Source organism: Ambystoma mexicanum, chromosome 5q, assembly GCF_040938575.1.
Source record: "Ambystoma mexicanum isolate Mex_15411 chromosome 5q, UKY_AmexF1_1, whole genome shotgun sequence".
Classification (NCBI taxonomy): domain Eukaryota; kingdom Metazoa; phylum Chordata; class Amphibia; order Caudata; family Ambystomatidae; genus Ambystoma; species Ambystoma mexicanum.
In genome coordinates, this window is record NC_090933.1 from 251,823,708 (window position 1) to 251,847,670 (window position 23,963).

At 46.4% G+C, this 23,963-nt stretch overlaps 1 protein-coding gene across 3 annotated transcripts in view; it reads right to left on the reverse strand.

Annotated features, from left to right (window-relative positions):
- The window catches only part of LOC138497355 (cytochrome P450 2J2-like), a 503,127-nt gene that overhangs the window by 285,172 nt on the left and 193,992 nt on the right, over positions 1–23,963 (reverse strand). For 2 of the 3 annotated variants that reach the window (XM_069620767.1, XM_069620768.1), the window contains exon 5: positions 11,092–11,268. The exons of the other annotated variant lie outside the window; for it this stretch is intronic. In XM_069620767.1, the coding sequence (XP_069476868.1) occupies positions 11,092–11,268 (177 nt within the window). The remainder of the gene's footprint in view (positions 1–11,091; positions 11,269–23,963) is intronic. 3 annotated transcript variants of the gene reach the window in all.

A 23,963-nucleotide genomic window follows, 5' to 3' on the forward strand; every position in this document is an offset into this window, starting at 1 on the left:
ACCTGCAGAGGATAAAGATCTACCCCCAAATCTCTGTTTGGAAAAACATCTCACCGCAGTTGGAAGCGGACGAGCGGAGGGCTCTAGAAGGAGAGTATTTAGGGAGAGAGAGTTGAAGATAGTGTGGGCCCTGGCCCCAGAAAGCCTTGTAGACTATGAAGAGGGTCTTAAACTTGATCCTTGCAGCCACAGGGTGCCGGTGGATGGATTTTAGTGCCAGAGATGGGGTCCCTCGGCTTCAGGCCAAGGATAAGTCTTCCGGTCCTGTTCTGGGTGAGTTGTAGAGGTCAGAGAGTGGAAGTAGGCAGATTGAGAAAGACTGTTACATTAGTCCAGTCTAGAGAGGAGCAGGTTTCTGGAGACGGTAGGCCTCTGGGGGAAGGTGAGAAAGGATATAATACCTCTGAAGAGATGCAGCTGGTAGGGGGACTTTTTAGAGTTGTCCGAGATGTGAGAGGAGAAGGAGAGAGTGGAGTCGAAGATGACTCCCAGATTTTTGTCTCACTAGTGGGTGAGGGCACAGGGCCAAGGGAAGCCGGCCAGAGTGAGAGTGGGAAAGCAGGAGCAGGTGTCCCAATGAGGACAATCTGTTTTGCTGGGATTGAGGCAGCGATCATTTGCAGCACACCATGACTGAATTGCGGACAGTCAGGAAGGAGCGTGGAGGAGGAGGCCGAGGGTAGCCTGAAACAGAGCTGTGTGTAATCCGCATAACACTGAAAGTTGGATGTGAAGACCGAGATCCTGTGGGCCAGAGGGGCCTTGTAGACATTGAAAAACCAGGAGGATACTTTAGATCCCTGGGGTACCCACAAGTAGAGAGTGTGATAGAGGACAGAAAAGACCCAAGTTCCACCTGTGAAGGGAGGCAAGCCACACCAGGGCCTGATCGGTGATGCCCAGGTTGTCACGGAGATGGGAGATCAGGATGTTGTGGTTTACCGTATCAAAAGCAGAGGAGAGGTCAAGGAGGAAGAGGACAGAGGGAGAGTTAGAGTCAATATTTGAGAGCAGGTCTTCAGAGGTGTTCAGAAGAGCAGTTTCCATGCCTCTAGATGCTCTGAAACCAGACTGATGGTCATGGAAACAACCATCAGATTCAGTGTGGAGGGTAAGCTGAGAGAGAGACAGCTTCTACAGGAGTTTTCCCAGGAAAGGAGTGATAGAGATCGGGCAGTAATTTGCCAGAATAGAAGGGTCGACAGAGGGTTTTCTGAGCAGAGGGGGCACAAGAGTGGTTGAGAGAAGTGGGGAAAACACCAGTGGCAAAGGAGAGGTCGGCCAAGGCTGGTGCGAGAGTGTCAATGTTGTCTTTGATGGTTTTGGAAGGGCAGAGGACCACCTGTTTGAAAGAGGATTTCATAAACCAGTCTAGAGACCTCATCAGGTGTGACAGGGAGGAAAGAAGAGGGGAAGAGGTTGGAGTGGCCGAGCGGGGCCCAAGAGATGTTGGTGCATGAGTGGGTGTGGACGAGAGGGAAGTCAGGATGTCTTGACAGTGACGTGTGCAGCCAGCGCCGAGCAGAGGAACTGGGTGGGTGCAGTACAAGATGACGCTGCAGTAGGATTGTCCAGTTCTTTGCAGACTTTAAAAAGTTGTTAGATGCCTTGGAGATGCGATATTGAATATGAACTCTTCTTGGACCGGATGGAGTCTCTGTATTGCCTTTGAAGAAGGCGGCAGGCCAGCTTGTTGGAGGGTGCACCCGAGGATCCCCATTTCCATTCTGCTGCTCTGCACCTGTGTTTAAGGGCAGCCAGATCAGAGTAGTACCAAGCATTGCACTTTTTGGCAGGGTTCAGTAGGACCACATGACGGGGGCAAGAATGTCGAGAGTGTTGGTAAAGGAGAGGTGAAAGTGTGAGAGGGCCGTTTCAGGGTGGGAGTCAGGCGCAGGAGTCGAAGGAGGAGAGTAGGTGGAGGCAAAGGCCGGCACCGACACTCTTTTCATGGGTCGGAAGACCTTGAAGGTGGTTGGCAGTGCAGGGTGTGCCTGTGCTAAAGGAGAAGAGAGCTTCAAGTGTGAGGAGAGAAGCAAGTGACGAGTCCAGGAGAGAGAGGTAGTGAGGGGGACAGATAGAGGGATGTCTGTGGAGATGAGAGCATCCAGGGTATGGCCTGAGATGTACGTCGGGCCAGAAGATAGAATGGAGAGAGAAAGAGTCACATAGGTTGAGGAAATGTCCTTAAGAGTCAGCAGAGTCAACAACATAGGGTTAGGCTAGTCTGAAGCAGTGCCTCATGATTCATTATGGCTAACCCAAGTGAAGGTTAAGTGTGCACCTAAGACAATAAGGCATTACATGAATAGTAGCAATACAGATATATTTCCACCACAGGAAACATATCTGAAGTGCATGTGGTTCTGGAATTATAGATCTGGTAAAATAGGTCCTATTGTGTGTGTAGTGGGAGATGGCTTCCTCCTCCTCTGTGTAATGGTCAAATACAGAAGTATTATAGGAGCCAAAAGTATATCACATGGTGTGCATTCCTAGAAAAATAAGGTAATTGGGATCATTACTGGTTACATCACCACACAGAGTACTGCTAATGATCCATTCAAAACAAAGGGAAACATGTTATTAACTGCTACACATTTTCCAGGATGAATGTACACTTTTACAAGGTAATACCATAGAAGCACCACAGAAGGAAATCTAAGAACATTTTAATTTTGTAAGTGATTCACCTGCGGGAATGTTAGCTTGCAGTTGAGTTTTTTAGAACACGTTTGGAAATTGTGACATGTTCATTGAGTGAGGGGTGGGGGAATGTTTATTTGCAATGTATGAGAAGTAGGGTGATTTAGATAGGCAGGGATGTTCTGAATTAGATAGCCCATATACACTGTTCTGCGCATGTTGGATGTGTGCCCAGGAGAAATTAAATGTACGTATGGTGATGCATGTTCTTTAAAAGTCCACGTTCATGTTAATGCTGTTTGGGCCATTGAAGTTGGAATTTCATAGATGCATAATTAGTTTATATTTGAATTGATGTACCGATTTCTATTTTTCTTAATAAATAAACCTTCTGTGAATCCCTGTGGGTTTCATGCCCCAAAGGGCAGGGAGGGTGTAGGGAATAAATTAGTTAAATTGGCAGTGCCAGGATCATTAAAAAAACGTAATTAATAAGAAAATGTGTGCATGCCTGATTTGGGGTGGGGGACAGACAGACAGACAGACAGACAGACAGACAGACAGACAGACAGACAGACAGACAGACACACACACACACACACACACACCCCTCCCCTTTACATGCCTGACAAAGCCAGCTGTAGTATGGTATTTAACCTTAACTGTTTTTGCATAAAAGTAACAGAATTGATAGACCATAGTTCAGCAGGTGGAGGAGTTTGGCTTGGTGCCAGAACGTATGAAGCAACCCTTTGACACAAAGTGAGAATGGAAAAATACTAAATTATAATCGTGACACATCTCTTGGGGACAGAGTTTGAGTCATAAGACACTTCAACATGGCCCCTTTTTACCCATTCGAGCCCGTATAGAGATTGTGTGCAAGTCGATTGGAGCCGAGTTGGTGAACGGTAGATTCGAGTTGGATCAGTTTGGCCCAATTCAAGCCCTAGGCAGCTGTCTCGAATTTGATTATAACTACTTTTAAAATCCATGTGGAATTTAAGAAAAGATGGGGCAGAGTCGCAAAACGCTTTTTGGCCCTAGGTATGCACATCTCATCACTTGCACACAAAAAAACATGCACCCATTTATCAAAGGGCGTCTGCATGTGCACATCAAAGCTGCAGATATTCAGATTTCCAACCCCTTTGAAATGCGGAGAAGCAACCCTTTTTTGCTGAAGTGTGCAAAGTGCATACCAAATCCACAAAACGAATACTGTTTGGGAATGACGCAAGGGGATGCGCAGTGCAAGCCATGGTCATTGCTGACCCAGTCCTGGATTTTCTTTTACCTGGGAACAGCAGCGGTATGAACCGCTGCTGTTCCACTTCAAAGAGGGATACAAAATGTTTTTTTTCCCCTTGTTAAGATTTGACAGTGATGGGCCCTTTAAGGGCCCACAACTCTGGAATGCACTCCCAGCTCCCACGAGGAGATGGGGGGGGGGGAGCAGGATGAAAGCAAGTGGGCTGGCCAGCAAATCAATTGCACTGCCCCACAGCCCCACCAAATATGCACTGGCGTAACAGGTCCGACGGCTCCACCCCCCCATGGCATGAAAGACCCTAGGCTGGAGGCCTGCATGTCATTGGGTGGGGGGAGCCCTATGACTTAAAAAATGAATAGTTTATTTTTTAAGTCACTCTGCCTCTCCAAAAAAATGATTGCTGTTATGGTTCAGTCCTTAACGGAAATAATTTCTTTATGAAGTCAGAGTGACATCAAAAAGAAACAATGGGCCTCATTACGGGTGCTACCGGCAGGTTGCCGCTGGACCCGTAATGATTTACCAGTGCCCGACTTCCCGGGAACATGAGGGGATTACAAGCCCGGTGGTCCGGGAAGTCAGGCGCCGGCAAATGGTAAGTCCACATTTCGATTGGACTCTATGGGAATGGCTTCCACGGAAGCACCGGCACCGTTAATAATGGACTTGGCTGGAATGGAATAATAGACCTGGCTGGTGGCAGTGGTATCTACCCTAACTTTTCTACCACGGTTATCTTATATAAACGTGGTAGTATTGTAGGCTATTATATTAGCCTCGAACTTAAACCTGTTTGACCAAATGCTTTTTCTTTTGGCTCCGGTTGGGTTTATTCGCCATTTCTTTTTGTTAAAGTCCTTCTTGTGTTTTACTTTGCACGGCAAACCAGGTTTGCCTTCTTTGTTCACTGTCTTTTGGCAGGCTACTGCCAAGAAGCCCTCCTCTAGGCGCCTGGGTGTCTAGGTGGGCTGGATGTGAGGGAGGGGTGTAGTCACTCCCTGCACAGGGTATCCTGGGAAACCCAAGTCGCACTTTGCCTTGATTGGCTGCGGTGGTTGCCCTGGCCGGACAACCCACCTGCTGCGTGATTAAAAGCCAGGCTGTGTGAATGGGGGATTTTCGCATAAAAGGCAGGTCTCTTGGGCTAGAAGTCAGAGTCGCCACTGGAACTACAAGGAACCGAAGAGAAGCGGAGAAGAAGTCGGATGCTGCAACTATCCCGTCCTGGTGAAGCCCTGCTGCAGTCTTGAGCTATCTACCCTTCGACGACTAGAGAAGATCCAGTCCGGAGTCTTCTTCCCTTGAGCTTGGTGGGGATAACCAGCTCACCTTCTACAGCCAGAGGATCCTCTTCTTGGTCGAAATCGCTGCACACAGCTCTAGTGGTCTGGATAGCCATCTGAAGAGCATCTCCTGTTTTTAAGGAGCGCACCTTTTATTCACCATCGCTGCTGCCGGCTTCATCCCTGTGTGGTGCAGACCCCTCCAGACGTCGTCCTTCGGATCGAAGCTCCAGGAACCAAGGGTCTGCAGGAAACTACCAGGAACAACTGCCGTGGCACCAGCTTCTTCCATGAATAAGGTACTGTGTCCTGCTCAAGGAATTTGGGTGAATCCCTATTCTTCGCCTCCAAGGCTTGCCCTTGTCTTCCCTCCTTCTTATAACTTTTGCTTCCTCTGTTGACAATATCCAAGTACTCCTGGCTACGCTGAATCGAAACTATCAGACGGTGTGATCCTCGACAACAGGAACCCGGTTCCACTTGACACTGCCTCCGGCCTATTGACTTTTGAATTTCTGTCTAAGAGTTTTCTCTGATCCTGTCTGCCTTGACAAAGGTATTCCCTATAATTTTTGCCCCCAACTCTCTCTGGATATCTCAGGTGCTAAGTGTGTTTTTACCCCGGTAACATTTCTTGCCGCGGATACGTGTTTCTTTAGTAAGACCGAACTGACATTCCTGTCAAAAAGTGATCACAAGTGTATTCCCGGTACAGTCTTTTGTTTCATAACACCGGTCTGCTAAAACACAGGGTACTTACCTTGAAGTATACCGTACAAAGTGAATTGGTTAGTTGTAGTATATTTTACATGTGGTTTTTGAATTAATAGAAGTGTCGCGTTTATAACAAATTGTTTAAAAATAAATGTACTTATATTTTTTACCTGAAACCTTGAGTCAGTGTTTGCGTGAGTCACAGTAATTGTGGTCCCTTCGTGTAATCTCTGTTACTGCTCATATACTCTTGAGATAAGCCTGGCTGCTCCGCTACTGCTACCACGTTAACATTGTAGTACAGGCTTGTACCAAAGGTAAAACTTGTATTGCCACCTGTAGTCTTAATTGTGTGTAGTGGTCCCTAAGGGCACTGCACAGGATTCTGCCTAACAGTACTAACAGTGAAATGCTTTATGTAAGTAATTGCTGGGCTCTTGTTAACAGCGAAACCCAGGTGCCATTCAACATCTGTGTCCTGTTATCTCTGGCAACTGCTCTAAAAGTCGACCAGGTTGAGTCAACATAGCCCAAAATTTCAGGGGGGTGGGAGAGTGCTGAATCCCAGTCAACTCAATGGTGTTGCACCAATACTTGCGTTTAAAGCCTTGATTACTCATTACTCCTAGCCCTATTCTTCCTCGTCCCAGTGTGTAAGACAGTACTTGTGTATGAGGCAGAGTGCCTTATACACAAGTACCGGAATGAGGTAGAGGTAAATGGAGGTAATGCCTGACTTAGCTACCTTTAATCATCATTACTCCTAGTCCCACTTTTCCTCATCCCAGTACTTACCTATGAGGCAAAGATCCTCATACGTAAGCTCTGTTACAAGGAAGAGGGACGTGGAGGTAATTCTGTGCCCAGGAGTTGAGTATGGAGGTTGGGGTAGGGTTGGGAGGGAGAGGGGCCCAGGAGCTGAGTATGGAGGTTGGGGTAGGGTTGGGAGGCAGAGGGGATGTGTGGGTGGGCAGGATTGTACAACAAATCATAAAGACTGTCCATGTCCAGACTAAGCAGGCTTGATATGTGGTATTAGTGGCTAGAGAGGCATTTTGGTGTAGCCAGTCTAGTCATTCCTCAGTTTGGTATGACATTTTTTTAACTGGACATTTCTGATAAAGCAGTCCTGCTAAGTGAATTACCTGGCTAGAATGCCATTTGGGTGCTGCCAGTCTAGCCGCTTCTTACTGCGGCTTTGTATATTTTTCTGGGCATCTGTGATCAAATGATATGATACAAGTCATTTATAACGCACCTGTACACAGGTGTTTCTATGCGCAACAAGACGAGGGTGGGAACATAGAGGGAGGACAAGACAAACAATCTTACTAGGCCTTGTGTCATTCAGATCGTGCAAGTGCAAGAACGAGAAGTGCAAGGGGAAAGCGAGGGGGGAAGTGCAAGGGAGAGTAGAGGGAAAAACAGGGCAGCAATACTCTGAATAAGTGCAGCCAGGGCAGCACAGCTCTGGGTACTGCAAGGAGAACAAGGGACTGTAGGGTTACCGTTACAACCCCTAAATTCGTGGTAGGCCCAGAGGCAGTGCAAGGGTGACTGATCAAGAAAGAGTCTGGACTCAGTGAGACTCTGAGGGTAGCCAAGCAACCAGTCGGTACAGCAGACAGGTAGGTCAGGTAGGCCTGCAGGGGAGGGAGAGAGATCAAGCAGAAGAGAAGAGGAAAGGTTTGAGCTGCTTCCGGAACCTCAGGTGGTCCGGCTCAAGTTTGAGAGGGGCAGGGAGGATATTCCAGAGGGAGGCGCCTGCAGAGAGAGATCTACCACCCACTCTCAGCCTGGAAAAGCGTTTAACCCTTAGAGAGTTGTAAGTAGCAGAGAAAAGGGCTTGAGAAGGGAGATCTTTTGGAAGAGTGTTGGATGTAGTGTGTGCCCCAGGCCCAGAAAGCCTAGTGGACAATGCAAAGGGTCTTAAACTTGATCCTTGAAGCAACTGGGAGTCAGTGGAGAGATTTCAGGGCTGGAGAGATACGATCCCTGAACTTGAGGCCAAGGATACGTCTCGCAGTCCTGTTCTGGATTAGTTGCAGAGGGTGTAGAGTACTGTTGCAGTAGTCTAGCCTAGAGAGAACCAAGGCTCTGCAGACAATGAGCTTCTGGGGGAAAGTGAGAAAGGGAAGAGTACCTTTGAGGAGGAGCAGCTGGTAGTGGGACTTCCTGGCAACGTCCGATATGTGAGGAGAGAAAGAAAGAGTGGAGTCAAAGATGAGACCAAGGTTGTTTGCCTCACAGAATGTCTAAGGAAGAGAGCCCAAGGCGGGCGGCCAGAGAGAGAGAGGGAAAGCAGGGGCAGGGGTCCAAATGAGAAGGATCTCCATTTTACTGACATTAAGGCATAGATCATTGGAGGCACACCAATCCTGAATCGCGGATAGTCAGGAATGAGCGAGAGAGGAGAGGAGTATGGGGGGAGCCTGAAGGAAAGTGGAGGGTCATCCGCATAACACTGAAAGTTAGAGGCAAAGGTAGAGATCAGGTGGGCCAAAGGGGCAAAGTAGAGGTTGAAAAACCAGGGTGAGAGGATGGAGCACAGAGAAAGGGACCACGATGGACCTGGGAGGGGCTGTCCAAGAGGAAGGAGGTCTGCCACTCAAGGGCCTGATCCGTGATGCCCAGGTTGTCATGGAATCGATTGATCAGGATGGCGTGGTTGACCGTGTCGAAAGCAGAGGAAAGATCAGGGAGGATGAGGATAGAAGGAATGCTGGAATCAAGGTTAGAGAGCAGATTTTCACAGGTGTTCAGAACAGTTTCCGTGACTGTGGCAGCTCTGAAGCAAGACTGAAGGTCATGGAGCACAACCAACAGATTCCGTGTGAAGAGTAAGCTGGAAGATGGCCAGCTTTTCCAACAGTTTGCCCAGGAAAGGGGTGATGGAGATTGGGCGATAGTTGGCCGGGCAGGCAGGATCGGCACAGAGCTTCTTGAGGAGTGGATGCATAAGGGAGTGCTTAAGAGGAGAGGGGAACATGCCAGTGGTGAAAGTGTGATTAGAGAAATCCGCCAAGGCTGGTGCGAGGGTGTGTGCATTAAAACACATTTATATTGTTCTGCTAGTGCAGTGTGTGGCATATCCCTTCAGCAGCACGTTTGTGAGTATTGTGCAAGCGTGATAATCTATGCCGGCCCAGAGTGTGGCGTGACCAGTGATTTGTTGGTGGGGCCCCCTCAGCATGGCTCATAGGGGGGCCCCCACATTTTGTGTTATGTCACTGCAAATACGCAGACACCTGCTTGTGAATAAGGTGATTTTCTTGGGTGCAGGTGAGGCGATTTCTGAAATAACGCAAACGAAAAACGTACATGCTCAGCACTTTAATTTGGGTTCATTTTGATCTCCCAAGTCTATAATTTCCATGGATATGTTCCTGTAAAGAGGGTCCAGGACCCCTTTGAAACTGGGCTAGGCAGCCTATGAAGGAAATTCCAGAGCCAGACCTACCCCAGGGGTGGTGTATAAGGGGGGAGGAGTTAATAGGGATGCCACATCCCCGATTCCCCCAATATGGATGGAACCACGCATGAGCATTGATGTCTCAGACTCTGACCCGATGGCCATCAGCCTCAGTCCTGGCCTCTTTTCTACTCTTTCAAACGGTTCCCAAAAAACTGCAACAACCAGCATTCACCAAACCTTTTAGACCCATGGGATGGATAGTGTTCACCTGGGAAGCAGCACTCGAGAAAAACTACAAGTAACACAATGCACCTGGATCCAACATAGAAGACACAGCTTGGAACAGTAGGAACAGACTTGTTACCCAAATGCGAATGGATTAGACTTTCCCATTCAGGGGCTGAATTGGAGACCGAATGCCTACAGACTACTAACAGTGACCGTATGGTAACGATGGAACCTGAAAAAGGGGCAGGGCTACAGGACCTTATGAGCATTTTGTCGGGAAGACATGGCTCAAAAGTGAAGGAGATACGAGGAGGTGGGACTAGACAAGACATCCAGATTACCAAGGGAAGCATCGGACTTGTGTAACCAATACAACCAAAGGCAGAGTGTTTGCAGAGGGAGACAGTAAAGTGTTGGGCGTAAGAAAGGGGTATGGGTGAGAGTGGGAGGGCGGTTGGAGGTAATTGTGAAGGGAGACTACACAGGTTGAGAGTAGAGGAAGAGAGCAAGGAGAGGGAAGTGAGACAGGATAGTGTGGGGAAGAGAACAATCTGGAGGGAAGCAGTTAAGATCAGCAGAGGAGTTGGAGGATAGAGACAGAATAAAGAAGAGACAGTGGTTGACAAGACTAGGAGACAAGTGTAGAGTGTGTGGAGGGGTGATGTAGAAGGTGGTGTGGAGAGAGAGAAAGTAGATGGGCATAGGGACTGGAGAGTGAGAGCAAGATTGTGAGAGGTCATCAGGAAGGTAAGGGCTGCAGGGCAATTAAACTACCCCGTAGATTACCTAGGACGTCCCTGAGGGAGTGAGAGGGATACGGCCACAGTCTTTAGGCCCTTCCTAGGACATGGATATACCAGCCACCAGCCAGTAGGGATACCTTGACTATAGTGAATCCGCACTGCAATACAACCTGCTTAAGTAGGGAGACTGGGCAAGGTAGGTTGAAGCCAACTCGAAAGGTTGAGGAAATGTTGTACATGGACCCCCACCTAGACTCTGAGCCCCAATTACTGATTATTATACAAACGGAAAACCTATTGTATTTGTCTCATGCCTCATTGAGGCCCAGGTCACATTATCCACAAGTAATTCTGAGTTCTGGGCTGATATCCTAGAATACAGTATTACCAAAGAGCTGTATTCGAGCCGAGGTAAACCACTTGACTCTATACAAGTGGCTCGAATTCCAGTTCTAATCAAATCACGTCGAGCCTCGGTCACAAATGGTTTGAATAGAGCAGATTAGGCTGGCTTGAATACTTTTCAAGCCAGTACAACAATCACCAAGAAATATGTAAATGAGATTTTTATACATTTGTAGATGCGCAAACGTGATTCACGCTTTCACATTTGTGGGTCTGCACTGCAGGCGTTGCCACATTTCTGCTAGTCTTATTTGATCTAAAAAAAGTCATGCTTACACTAGCACAAATCATACATCTTCACTGTTTTTCCCCCGCTGTATTTCACAGAAATCAAATGCAGCAAGACTAGCACAAAATGAAGGTCACTCAAATTGTTGCACTGACCTTTAACATCTTGGACAGGTAGTAGTCAATGACATCTCGGGGTTCATCCAGTGACCAGTTTTTCCGATGGGTTGCAATTTCCTCTTTTATAAAATTGCTGATGTTTCTATACTGTTCAAAGACATTCTGGTGCGGTCCAGGAATGCGGCGCATCAGCCATGGCGCAGAGTCATACAACTGCATGAAGGAACAGAGTCATGACAACTATTCTTCAAACTGAGCACTACCTTGTTTCAAACGTGCAGCCCATATGACACCATGGAAAAACAGGCTATGGATACAATGCATCAAACTGTCAGAAAGTGAGGGTCAGAAGGTCCTTTGAAATGTACATGTTGGTATTTGATGAGCTACAGCAACTTGGGGCGATAGGTTAATTTAATCAGCTAGTTTGATGTGGCAGGGATGCAGACGGTGGCAGGCGGCACAGGCAAAGTCGCAGTTGTCTGATGTAGACCGACAAAAAAGACAGAACAAAAGAGCTGAGTGCAACGATAATAGACAACCTTTTGGCATGTTGGTGCTCGCCAATTTAAACACCAGTTGTGCAATACCCTGATGTTACTGAACAAATTAAAGAAGGAAACAAGCCAACCTCTTTAGGAGGATTTCCCTCAAGGTAGTCTGGAAAACATAGGCACCTATGGTGCATTTAAAAGCATTTTCCCAAATATAGGTGTAAAAAGGCTCACAATGGGGTGTAGTCTTTTATGGAGAGCAAAATCAAGAGAATGTAACTCTTAGTTCATTGAAATCACCAGAAAGCGAAGGGAACATGGATTTATCAGGGGCGTGCTCAGTGTTAAATTGTGTATGTAACGTAAAATCATTAAAGAAAATCATAGGACGTCATAAATGAATTGAATAATTTGTACATTTCTTAGTTATAGCTCTGCTGGTATAAACAATTGGTATAGTCCATCAGGAAAATGGTTTGCTCTGTTCAAAGTTCAAACGGAAAGCAGGAAGACGTCAATGGAAATGTAGGGATTGTGTTTATTTAAACCTCTGACACAAAGCAAAGGATTTGTACATCATAAATACTGTACCATGAGATAAAAAGGTGATGAGGTGATTTTAGATGACATGCTACAATATAGTATGCAATTTAGAAAATGAAGATATTTTTGTAAGGAGACAGATGAAAATAACTAAACAAGAGCCACATAATGTTCAAACACAACAAATATCGAGGGAAGATGTAGCGAAAAAGAGTAACCAGTTAGGTGTCATTAGACACGCAAAAGAGACTAAGATAACAGCAAATGCACAACAAGCAGCCACCTCCCCAGAAATGCTTGATGGTTACTGGCAATAGCTCGCCATAGCCTTCAAAGTCCAATTTCATAAACAGTCTCAATAACAGTAATCTGGTAATATCTTGGAACACGAGAGGAAATTCCCATTATATTGCTGAGGAGGGGCTATTAGCAAACATGAATCTATTTCTGGTGGTAGCTCTGCAAGAGACATGGATGAGTGTAGATTGCGAGCTTGACGGCCGTAGCACTATTCAAAGACCTGCAAAGAAAGGCCCGTTGGGACACCCTAAAGGAGGTCTTTTGACATCAATACGCCACCCACAGACAGGTGTAGACACCAAATGGTCAACAAATATGGTATTGGCGGTGATGATCCACTGTGAAAACTCTGCACGTTTACATATGCATGTGATTAATTTATATAATCCTCCAATGGTACTTTCAACAAAGTGAATAGTCAAACCATCCGTAAAATTGTAAAAAAGTGTAATCCTAAATATCCGATTATTTTACTAGGAGTTTTTATTGCTGTATTAGCGGAATCCTCTTGTACAGATGAGAATGACTGTAAATCAGAACCACATACATCTGATATTGTTAATGGACAGGCTAAGGGCTGGAATGAGTTGATCTGTAACAAAGAGTTTGAATGCTACTAGTCTAAGTGATCCAATGAGAAAACCAACAAGAATAGGTAGACTGAGCATGTCAACGATTGCCTACATTATAATTAATGAGCTGACAGAGGATATCGTTTGTGATATGACTGTTGGTAGTCGAGAAGAGAGTGAGCACCTCCCCCTTTATTTGCGGTTAATGAATGGCAAAACAAATAAAAAGGAGTACGATTTAGTTGGGAATATTATGTTAAATAATGCCGGAAATCGCATAACATGGAACCCTACCAATCAAGCAAAAGGTAATCAAATAGTAAAAGTAGATCTTTCTAACTTTATCGATAAAACTCAAGCAATAACAGACACTAATGAGTTCAAGAAGCTGGAAGCCTTTGAAAATGCAAAAGGCTCAATAAAACACGTCTTTGCATATAAATGTAAATATATGTCAACGTGTGAAAGATGGAATATCAGCCATGCTAAAATATGACAATGACATTCATAAAGCTAAAAAATGGTTGTGCCAAATGATAAGCACAATTGTAGATACTAAGATGAATGATGCACATGTTAAACTTAAAACTGCTAAGCTTGAGCACAGGAAATGGCTTCAAATGGCACAAAAGAGAAAGTGAATGAAATATGGTGCATGTTGGGGAGAATTCTCAAAAATGTGTTAATTCCCTCCGCCTTAGAGACCCCCAGCAACTTTGCTGCATTTTGAGGACTTATTTTTTTAACCTGGAGAGAGTGACCCTTTTTCCCACTCTCATGTATTTTGAATATGATTTTTATACACTGTTTCTTTTGGTTATGGAGTCTAACAAACTCCATAGGCATCATATTTTCCAACTGTATCAGTACAGTGACACAGGGAAGTCTTCTAGATTTCCCAAGGTTTAAATACCTTCTCTGGGATCAACTACTGTTTCCCAGAGCAGTAAAGTGAAATTGACTTTACTTAGCATTTTAACTTTCTAGACCCAGAACACGCCATCTTCCAATATAGTGCTGGAGGGGTTACTTAGTATTCCCTTTGTCTAGCTTCTTATGTAGCATATATGTTACTCTTTTTCTCAATTGACTGGCTGGTGGCAGTGGTTTCGTTTTGAACTACCTTGGTTTGCATTTACCGCGACCGTTCACGGCTCCAGTAAGGTAACCGCGGGAGCCATCTTTTATAAAATGGCATACAGCCATCTTTGATAAAATAGTGCCCGCTCCTTTCACCATGTCTTTGTGGAAAGGTCCTTCTAGAGAACTCTCTCGAAGGACCTTTCCACAAAGAAACTTCTCTGCTTGCCAAACCAGGTTTGGTCTCTTCGTTCATTTCACCTTTGCCATTGTTTACTGAGAGAAAATCCGACTGCTGGCGCCAGAGTGTCTGCGGTAGGCAGGAAGTGAGGGAGGTGCCCGAAACTCCCTGCGCTTAGTCTCCTAGCAGACCAAAATGCACTCTGTGGCACTCTGTGGCGATTGGCTGGCTGAGTGTCCAGTAGGACAGTCACCCTGCTAGGTGAGTGACAGCTAGGCTGGAATGAATGGGAGAGAATTGAATAAAAGGCAAGTCTTTTGGCTTGGAAGGCAGAGTCGACCACTGGACAAAGGAACCAAAGAAGACCTTGAAAAGGACACCTGCTGCAACTCCTGGACCGTTGGTTTGCCCAGTGAAGCCGTGCTGCAGTGCCAACTTGCCAAGTTCATATCTACAGAGAAGCCCCTGTAAGGACTACTTCTCCCTTTGAGTTGGTGGGATCAATCAACTACAAAGTAAGCCCCCCGGATACCCATCTCAGAGCTGGTTGAATTTCCTCAGAGTTGCTGCAGGAAACCGTATAGTCAAGGAGAGGGACATCAGATTGTGTGCGTTACTTTTAAGCTGGCCTAAAGCTTTTGGAAATCCTCCGGACTCCCACGAAGTAGGACTGACCAAGCCTTAACCTCCTCAGCCGAGTGCAGGACCCCAGATGTAAGGAAAGTCCCCCTGGACATCCAGGAACCGCGCTTATTGCTATTTGCTGTACTGCATGGAGCTGAAACGTGAAACAGCCACTGAAAGTGAAGTTTGCCGGTTGACAGTTTTGACAGTCCCCGGGCAGTGCAGGAGTCCCCTGACGTCCTCCCTCTTGTCCCCATGACTGAGGCCCAGGAACAGCGAGATCTGCAGAGCTTCACAGGAGCAGAAGTCATCAGCTGCATCTTTTCTTCTTTACCAAGGTACTGTAAAACAAGTCTAAAAGAACTTACCTCTTACTGTGGAAGTGCTTGTAATTTAGGCTTTTTATCAAAGACTCCTAAGAACTTGTGCAAAGACTTTTCCAGATACTTACCTGAAGTGCTGCTTCCTATACAAAGAATTTTGCCCATTGACTTTGGCTTAGCCTATTGAATTGAATGACTTCTATTGCAATCTAAAAGTATTTGCCCTACTTAAGAATATTGATGATCTCTTGTGTTCTAATAACCTTTGCCTTTTACCAACTTTTAACGGTATTCTGAATGCCAACAGTAAGATATTAATGTCCCCAGCACCCGTGTTACTGAAGTCACCTGTGGGTGTAGGTTGTGTCTGTGTCCCAAAAGGGTCGTGTCTGATTCAGAAACTCAGTGTACAGTATTGAAGTGTATTTGTGTGTTACTAGTATATTGCTCCCTTTTAAAGAAGGCTTTATAACTGATAAATTAATAATTGTTCATGCAAGAAACCTTGAGTGTAAGAGTTTATTTGAATACCTGTAGCTGTGAATCTGTGTTCAGCTCCACTACAGCTCACATTTCCCTTCTTGAGATAAGCCTCACTGCTCAACACGCTACCAAAACTGTGTAGTACAAGCTTATACCAAAGTTTGGGTTGGCTATGCCTGTAGTCATAGTTGCTTGTAGTGTTCCCACAGGGTACTGCATTCAAACTTGGCCTAACAGCGCACTCTGGCCCATCTGTCTAAATTAAATAATACTCGAGGCATATGAACAGTAGTAAATCAGTCAAAAAAGAAAGCTCTCCCTGTTAATTGTGTGGGTGAACTTGAATTGTCTCCTCGTGTTGGAAAAATGCTGGGAGCAGTGGAACCCACTGAAGAAATATCAGAAATTGTGGTTGGTGAATGGAAGTGTAGCCTTTCAGTAGAAGAAATTAAAGAGTTAATTTAAACTCTCCCTTCGTCAAGTGCAATGGGACCCAATCGTACATGTAATGCGCTGTTGAAATTAATCACCAGACATATGGGCCAATGCTCTACATATAGTTTTTTTGGATAGGAAAATATAATAAGGTACCAAAAACATGGCAGGAAAGCTCCATATTGCCCATACGCAAAAAAGGTTGGACTAAAGACCCAGGCAATTATCGCATGTTAGCGATGCTGGATATTCCAGCTAAAATCTTCGCTAAAATACTTCATATTGAATTGACCCAATGGATCAATGAATGTCACATACTACCATCAAATGAATCAGGATTTCGAGTAAAATCATCAACCCTTCATAATATTACTTTTGTGGGATCAGCAACTGAATACACTTGGGCAAGACAACAGCTACCTGTATACGCAGCATTTATTGATTTCTCTGCTGCATTTAATACTATCCTTAGAAATAGACTCTGGAATAAGTAGATATGTTGTAATATTCCAACTGGTTTGCTGTCAATGATTAGATTATTATATATGAACACTTCCGTAAAAGTAAGATTGGATGGAGAGGGCAAGATGTCTGGGTTAATCTCAACATGCAGAGGAGTTAAGCAGGGGTGCAATTTAGCCGCAACACTAACTTCTATTACGCTCACCTGGCTCCCACAGAGGCGTCGATCTGAACTGGACAGCTGCGGTCTCCACCAATGTGACGCGTAGGGCTGAGATGACGGACTGGACTGGCCCACCTAGCTTCGTTTGCTTGGCCCGTAGGAATATTCTTCTGCAAATGGAGAAAGGGAATCAACCACCCGTGGAGCTGAGTGTAAATTCCCCCCACCCCCGCTGTTCTCCCCAAAGATCACCTTTGATGTCCCCTCCTATAGTCTCACCTGATGGTTTGAAAAGATGAGCTCTCCATCCTGCATTGAGCGCAGGGGCGCGTTGATAACCAGTTGCTTCACTGGCTCGAAGGAATCAGTGAGTTCCAGAACAATATTGACTCCGAAAAATATGTAGTTCGTAAGAATGTCTGACTTTCACTCTTGTCCGATTCCTTGCAATTTGCAGCTTGACCCCAGCGAAGAGTTCCTCGTGGTAGCTGACGAAGTTCAGGTAAGGATTTGGCTTATCCTACACAGTTAATAAAATAAGGCCAGAATGTAAGCTGCTTGTTCCCTTATTCAGGTGTGGCGAGAAAATATGAAGTTGGGGGAATTATGCCTCTGGCGGTAAAATTAGGTAAGTCTATTGCGGTGAGAAGAGTTCCCCTTATTTGTCCCGTTGTCTCACCTAGTCTTCCTTTTTGTTCCCCTTAGGGGCCGGGGTGCGGCGAGGATGCAATGGAGACTGCGCCGACCCGTGAAGAGGAATAGTACCCCCGGCGGTAATCAGGTAAGTCTATGGGGGTTACTATCGGGGGTAGTTACTATTGCCTCCGTTTATTTCCTTGGCTCACCTTGCTGTTCTTGTGTTCCCCTTAGGTGCCAGAATGCGGCGGGAACGTGCAGAAGGATGCGGTGGATCGTGAGGATGCTGCGAAGGCCGGTGAGTTCAGCGCAGCGCTGCAGCAGGCGAGGCGGCGCGCGTAAATGCTTCTTTCTTCCAGCTCGAAGGTGCGGTGGATCCGTAATTCAGGTAAGGATCGAAGGTTTGCTCTTATTCTAACCTTTCTCCTTCTGTTCCTCCCTTTTTCTAGGAGCTGCACACACGAGGTGGGCGTGGCAGCAGGCTTGCAGACACGGTGAGCGTTACGCTGCTGGATGCAGAATAAGGCAAAGCGTGTGCTGCTCTTCGGGCGTGGTTTAAATAGCCTCCAAAGTAGTCCCAGGTAAGTATTCTTCCCCAGCCCCACCCAAGTAAAAAAAAAAAATAGTCCCTAGGTAAAATAGTCCCTTCCAAGCCTCATTTGGCTTGGAGCTCTGCAGCATGGTCTGCACCAGGTAAGCTTGCAGCATGGTCTGCATCAAATAAGTTCTACTCTATGAGCCTGGCGCCAGGACTGACTCTCCATATGAGCCTGGCGCCATAGGTGCCAGGACCACACCCAAACAGCCCCTAGCAGGGGCTTTTGGGCTTGCTCAAAATAACTTGATGCCTGCTACCGGGGTTGCTGGACCTGGTCTGGTTCCCCAGGTGTAGGCATCATGACAGCACCCCCCTCCCCACACCCCCCCAATCCCTCCCCCCCAAAGCCCCTCCTAAAGTCGTTCTTCCCTGTGGTTTTGGTTTGTCTGGGAAATTTCAGTGGAATCTTTTCACCAATCGAGGTGCATGCACGTGGTCACTGGGTTCCCAAGACCTTTCCTGTGGTCCGTACCCTTTCCAGTCGATTAAATAAAAAAGTTTTGACTTCACCATCTTGGAGTCCAGGATGTTCTCAACTTCAAATTCGGGTTCCCCGTCTATAAGGACGGGGTCTGGTGGCTTGGTTAGTCTTGTCCCTGGTTGCACTGGCTTCAAAAGTGGCACATGAAAGACGGGATGAATTCGCAAATTAGCAGGTAAATCCAACTTGACGGCCACCGGGTTGATAATGGCCTTAATAGAGTAAGGTCCCAAATATCTAGGGCTAAAGGTCCGCGTTCCCTTGAGAGGTATGTGTTTTGTGGCCAACCATACTTGGTCCCCTATCTGGTACTGTGGAGTATCACTTCTATGCCGATAAGCATCTTTCTTATATTTCTCCTTCGCCTGTTTCAAATGTGCAGTTGCCTCATTAAAGGCTTGTGTAATCGTAGCGTGTAGATGGTCCACTGCGGGCATTTTTAAGTGTTGGGGTGAATCAAGATCTGAGGTTCGAGGGTGGTGCCCATATAGGGTATAAAAGGGACTTTGTCCAGTTCCAGAATATACTGAATTATTGTATGCATATTCGGCGATCCAAAGGATGTCCTTCCAATTACTCTCAGTTTGATGTAACATACAACGCAGGTATTGTTCAAGAGTCTGGTTGGTCCTCTGTTTGACCATCGGTCTGGGGGTGGTGACTGGTCGATAATCTCACGTCGATTTGCGCCAATTGGCAACATTTCTTCCAAAAATGTGAAATGAATTGACTGCCCCGGTCAGAGACCAACACGGACGGAAATCCATGTAAGCGAACAATGTTTTCAAGGAATTCTTTGGCCAGGATTAAGGCTGAAGTTAGTCCTTTTAAAGGAATAAAGTGGGCCATCTTGGAAAAAGGATCAACAATAACTAGAATGGTGTTAAACCCATTACAAGGAGGTAGATCAGTAATAAAGTCCAACGATAAGGTGTGCCATGGTGTAGGCGGAATGTTTAAAGGTTGTAAGAGTCCAGCTGGTTTTTTCTTTTGACTTTTGTTTTGGGTGCAAATGCCACAAGACATCACAAATGATTTAATATCCTTTCGCCAGATGGGCCACCAGAATTGTCTTTTAATCTTAGCTTCAGTTTTTGCAATACCTGGGTGCCCCTCCATTAGGGTATCATAACGGGAAATGACTTGCTCTTGTAGTTCCTTGTGTGGCAGAAACAGTTGCCCTTGGTAATAAGGCAGATCATTAGTGACAGAGTAGTCCGGGCCTTTCTTTACCCAGTCCTTCAGGGCTGTAGGATCAAAGAGTTGCTGGATCTTTACCGGAATGTCCTCTAGTGTCCGTAGAGTCGTCATGCCACGGATCCTTTGTTCGGAAATTATAGGTACTGGTTCTGGGTTCACTTCTGCCTCTCCCATCCCTATTCGGGATAAGGCGTCTGCTTTACCATTCTTACAACCTGGTCGATAGGTTATCACGAAATCAAACACGGCAAAGAACAATGCCCATTGGAGTTGACGTGAATATTGGGCCTTGGCTGTTTTTAAATACTGTAAGTTCCGGTGATCACAGTAATGGTATGCCTGGCGCCGCCAAGCCTTGAAGGAGGATTTAATGGCTAATAACTCCTTGTCGGTAACCGCATAGTTTAACTCGGGTACCGAGAACTTTCTGGACCAAAATGCTACTGGGTGAAGCTGGCCAGTTTCAGGGTCCTTTTGAGACAGGACAGCTCCCATGGCTAGACTGGATGCATCAGTTTCCACTATGTATGGAAGTTCAGGGCGTCGGTGCTTTAACACAGGTGCAGACGTGAATTTCGCTTTCAGCTCTTGGAAGGCTTTTTCAGCTTCTTCAGTCCATATAAAGCATTTATTTTTTCGCAAGAGTGCTGTGATGGGATGTACGACATGTGAAAAATATGGGATGAATCTGTGGTAGAAATTGGCAAAGCCGAGCATGCTTTGTACTCCTCTAACTGAACTTGGTGATGGCCACTTAAGGATTGCATCCACCTTTCGTGAGTCCATTCGGACTCCCTTTGGGGTCAGGATAAACCCAAGGAATTCAACTTCTGTGGCATGAAAAACGCATTTTTCTAGTTTTGCGTATAGTTTGTGCTGGCGCAATTTCTCAAGGACTGCTCGGATGTGCTTCACATGGTCAGATTCTGAAGAGGAGTATACTAGAATATCATCGATCTACACGACAACACAAACTTCAATGAGTTCACAAAGAACATTGTTCATGAAGTATTGGAAGGCTGCTGGTGCATTGCACAACCCGAAAGGCATCACCTGGTACTCGAATAACCCATACTTAGTGCGGAAAGCAGTCTTCCATTCGTCGCCCTCTTTTACACATACCAGATGGTATGCCCCCGGAGATCTAATTTAGTGTATATACAAGCGTCCTTCACTTGGTCTAATAGTTCAGGGATCAGAGGCAATGGGTATCGGTTCTTAACAGTTATCTGGTTCAATGCACGGTAGTCTATGCACGTTCTGAGGTCACCTTCCTTTTTGGCCACGAAGAACAAAGATGAAGATGCAGGGGACTTGGATGGGCGAATAAAGCCATTGGCAAGGTAATGGTGTTAATATTGTCGTAGGTGAAGGTTCTCAGGTTCCGCAAGGGCATAGATCCCGCTACAAGGGGGTTGTGCACCGGGTATGAGATCGATTTGACAATCGTACGATCTGTGAGGAGGTAAGGTGTTTGCCTGTTCCTTTTGGAAGACATCCTGGAATTCTTGGTATTTTGGAGGTAGTTGCATGACTGCTGTGGTTACTGTGGCCAGGCCTACATTCGGATTTTTCTGTGGGTAACAGGTTTGTGCACAATCCGGGAAGGTTATTCTCTTCTCTCGCCAATCAATACAAGGATTATGCATTTCCAACCAAGGTATCCCCAGTATTAATTGGAACTGTGGGGATTTGACTAGATCAAACACAATAGTCTCTCGATGCCCATCCTGACCCAATAGTGTCATCTCTGCAGTGGAATGAGTTACAGGCCCAGAGGCAATTTCCGTTCCATCGACTGTGGTGATGACATCGGAGGTGGTTTTTCGGCAGAGAGGTAGATTCATCCTGGAAGCCAATTCATAGTCCACATAGTTTCCTATGGCCCCGCTATCAATGTATGCCCTTACTGCGTGCATACGCGATGGCTGCCCTGGATCTACGAGGGCCACTGGTATGATGAAATGCGAGGTCCGAGTATCCTTCAAGCTCGGCAAGCGGACCTCTACACTTGTCGGGCGTGGTCGTTTCCCGAGTCTGACTCCATATGGCTTTTATCAGCAGCTCCTACCACCTTCTTGGGTGGTTTTACAGGGCAATCCCGTAGAAAATGCCCAGAAGTTCCACAATATAGACACAATTGCATTTGTCGTCTCCTTTCTCTTTCCTTCTGGGTTAAGGGTCCTTTAACCCCTCCGATTTGCATGGGTTCTGAAGCATCTGCTCCTTCGGGGTTAGCGTGAGTTTTGACCAACACCCAATTCTCAAAATTGGCTCGATCAGCCGTTCTGTTCTGAAGTCTGTGATCTAACTGGACCACTAAGTCTATATATTCAGCGCAGTCTTGAGGTGGGTTCACGACTTGAGCCAAGACATCCTTGAGTTCTCCTCAAAGCCCTCGATGAAATAACGTGATTCGTTTTTCCTCAGGCCATCCAGTTTCCACTATCAACCTATTAAAGGTCGCGATGTAGGATAGAAGGTCCTGGTTACCCTGTCCTAGGGACAAAAGTTTGTTATCCAGGGCCTGTCCTTGGGAGTGCCGGGCAAATAGTCTTTCCATGCTAGTTTGAAAGCCCTGAAAATCCCGAAGAATTGGGTCATCCTGAGTGACTAGTGGAATTGACCAATCAGCTGGACTGCCGCTGAGATATGACAATACAAAGGCTACCTTGGGGCTTGGTCGTTTGGGAAGGCTCCAGGTCTGCATAAAAAGTGCAGGCGACATTGGTTCATAACCACGGCAAACCTTTTGGGATCTCCGGCAAAGCTTTCGGGTGGAGCTAATGGAATATTTCCTGCTAGGTTTATTTGCACATGGTTACTCGATAACACAGGAGCTGGATTACCCCCGGAACCAGGTAGGGGTGCTTGCCCAGCCTGGCTTTGCAATAGCTGCCTAGCAAGGTCATCAGTTCGCTCCTTTGACAAAATCAGTTCTCTCCTAAGAGCATTAGTTTCTTGACGGGCTGAATGCACTTCAGCCCTCAGTTCCCCTAGTAATTGGGCCAATTGGTCAGTCTCAGTCTCTGAGGTATCCATAACGCCCGGGTGGGAATTTGTGGGTAGGTTTCACGTTCTGTTACGCTCACCTGGCTCCCACAGAGGCGGCGATCTGAACTGGACACATGCGGTCTCCACCAATGTGACGCGTAGGGCCGAGATGGCGGACTGGACTGGCCCACCTAGCTGTGTTTGCTTGGCCCGTAGGAATATTCTTCTGCAAATGGAGAAAGGGAATTAACCACCCGTGGAGTTGAGTGTAAATTCCCCCCACCCCCGCTGTTCTCCCCACAGATCACCTTTGAGGTCCCCTCTTATAGTCTCACCTGATGGTTTGAAAAGATGAGCTCTCCATCCTGCATTGAGCGCAGGGGCACGTTGATAACCAGTTGCTTCACTGGCTCGAAGTAATCGGTGAGTTCCAGAACAATATTGACTCCGAAAAATATGTAGTTCGTAAGAGTTCACATGTCTGACTTTCACTATTGTCCGATTCCTTGCAGTTTGCAGCTTGACCCCAGCGAAGAGTTCCTTGTGGTAGCTGATGAAGTTCAGGTAAGGATTTGGCTTATCCTACACAGTTCAATAAAATAAGGCCAAAATGTAAGCTGCTTGTTCCCTTATTCAGTTGTGGCGAGAAAATATTAAGTTCGGGGAATTATGCCTCCGGCGGTAAAATTAGGTAAGTTATTGCGGTGAGAAGAGTTCCCCTTATTTGTCCCGTTGTCTCACCTTGTTGTCCTTTTGTTCCCCTTAGGGGACGGGGTACGGCGAGGATGCAATGGAGAATGGAGAGGAATAGTACCCCCGGCGGTAATCAGGTAAGTCTATGGGGTAGTTACTATTGCCTCTGTTTATTGCCTTGGCTCACCTTGCTATTCTTGTGTTCCCCTTAGGTGCCAGAATGCGGCGGGAACGTGCAGAAGGATGCGGTGGATTGTGAGGATGCTGCGAAGGCCGTTGAGTTCAGCGCGGCGCTGCAGCAGACGAGGCGACGCGCGTAAATGCTTCTTTCTTCCAGCTCGAAGGTGCGGTGGATCCGGGATTCAGGTAAGGATCGAAGGTTTGCTCTTACTCGAACCTTTCTCCTTCTGTTCCTCCCTTTTTCTAGGAGCTGCAGATTCGAGGCGGGCGTGGCAGCAGGCTTGCAGACACGGTGAGTGTTACGCTGCTGGATGCAGAATAACGCGAAGCGTGTGCTGCTTTTCGGGCATGGTTTAAATAGCCTCCAAAGTAGTCCCAGGTAAGTATTCTTCCCCAGCCCCACCCGAGTAAAAAAAATAGTCCCTAGGTAAAATAGTCCCTTCCAAGCCTCATTTGGCTTGGAGCT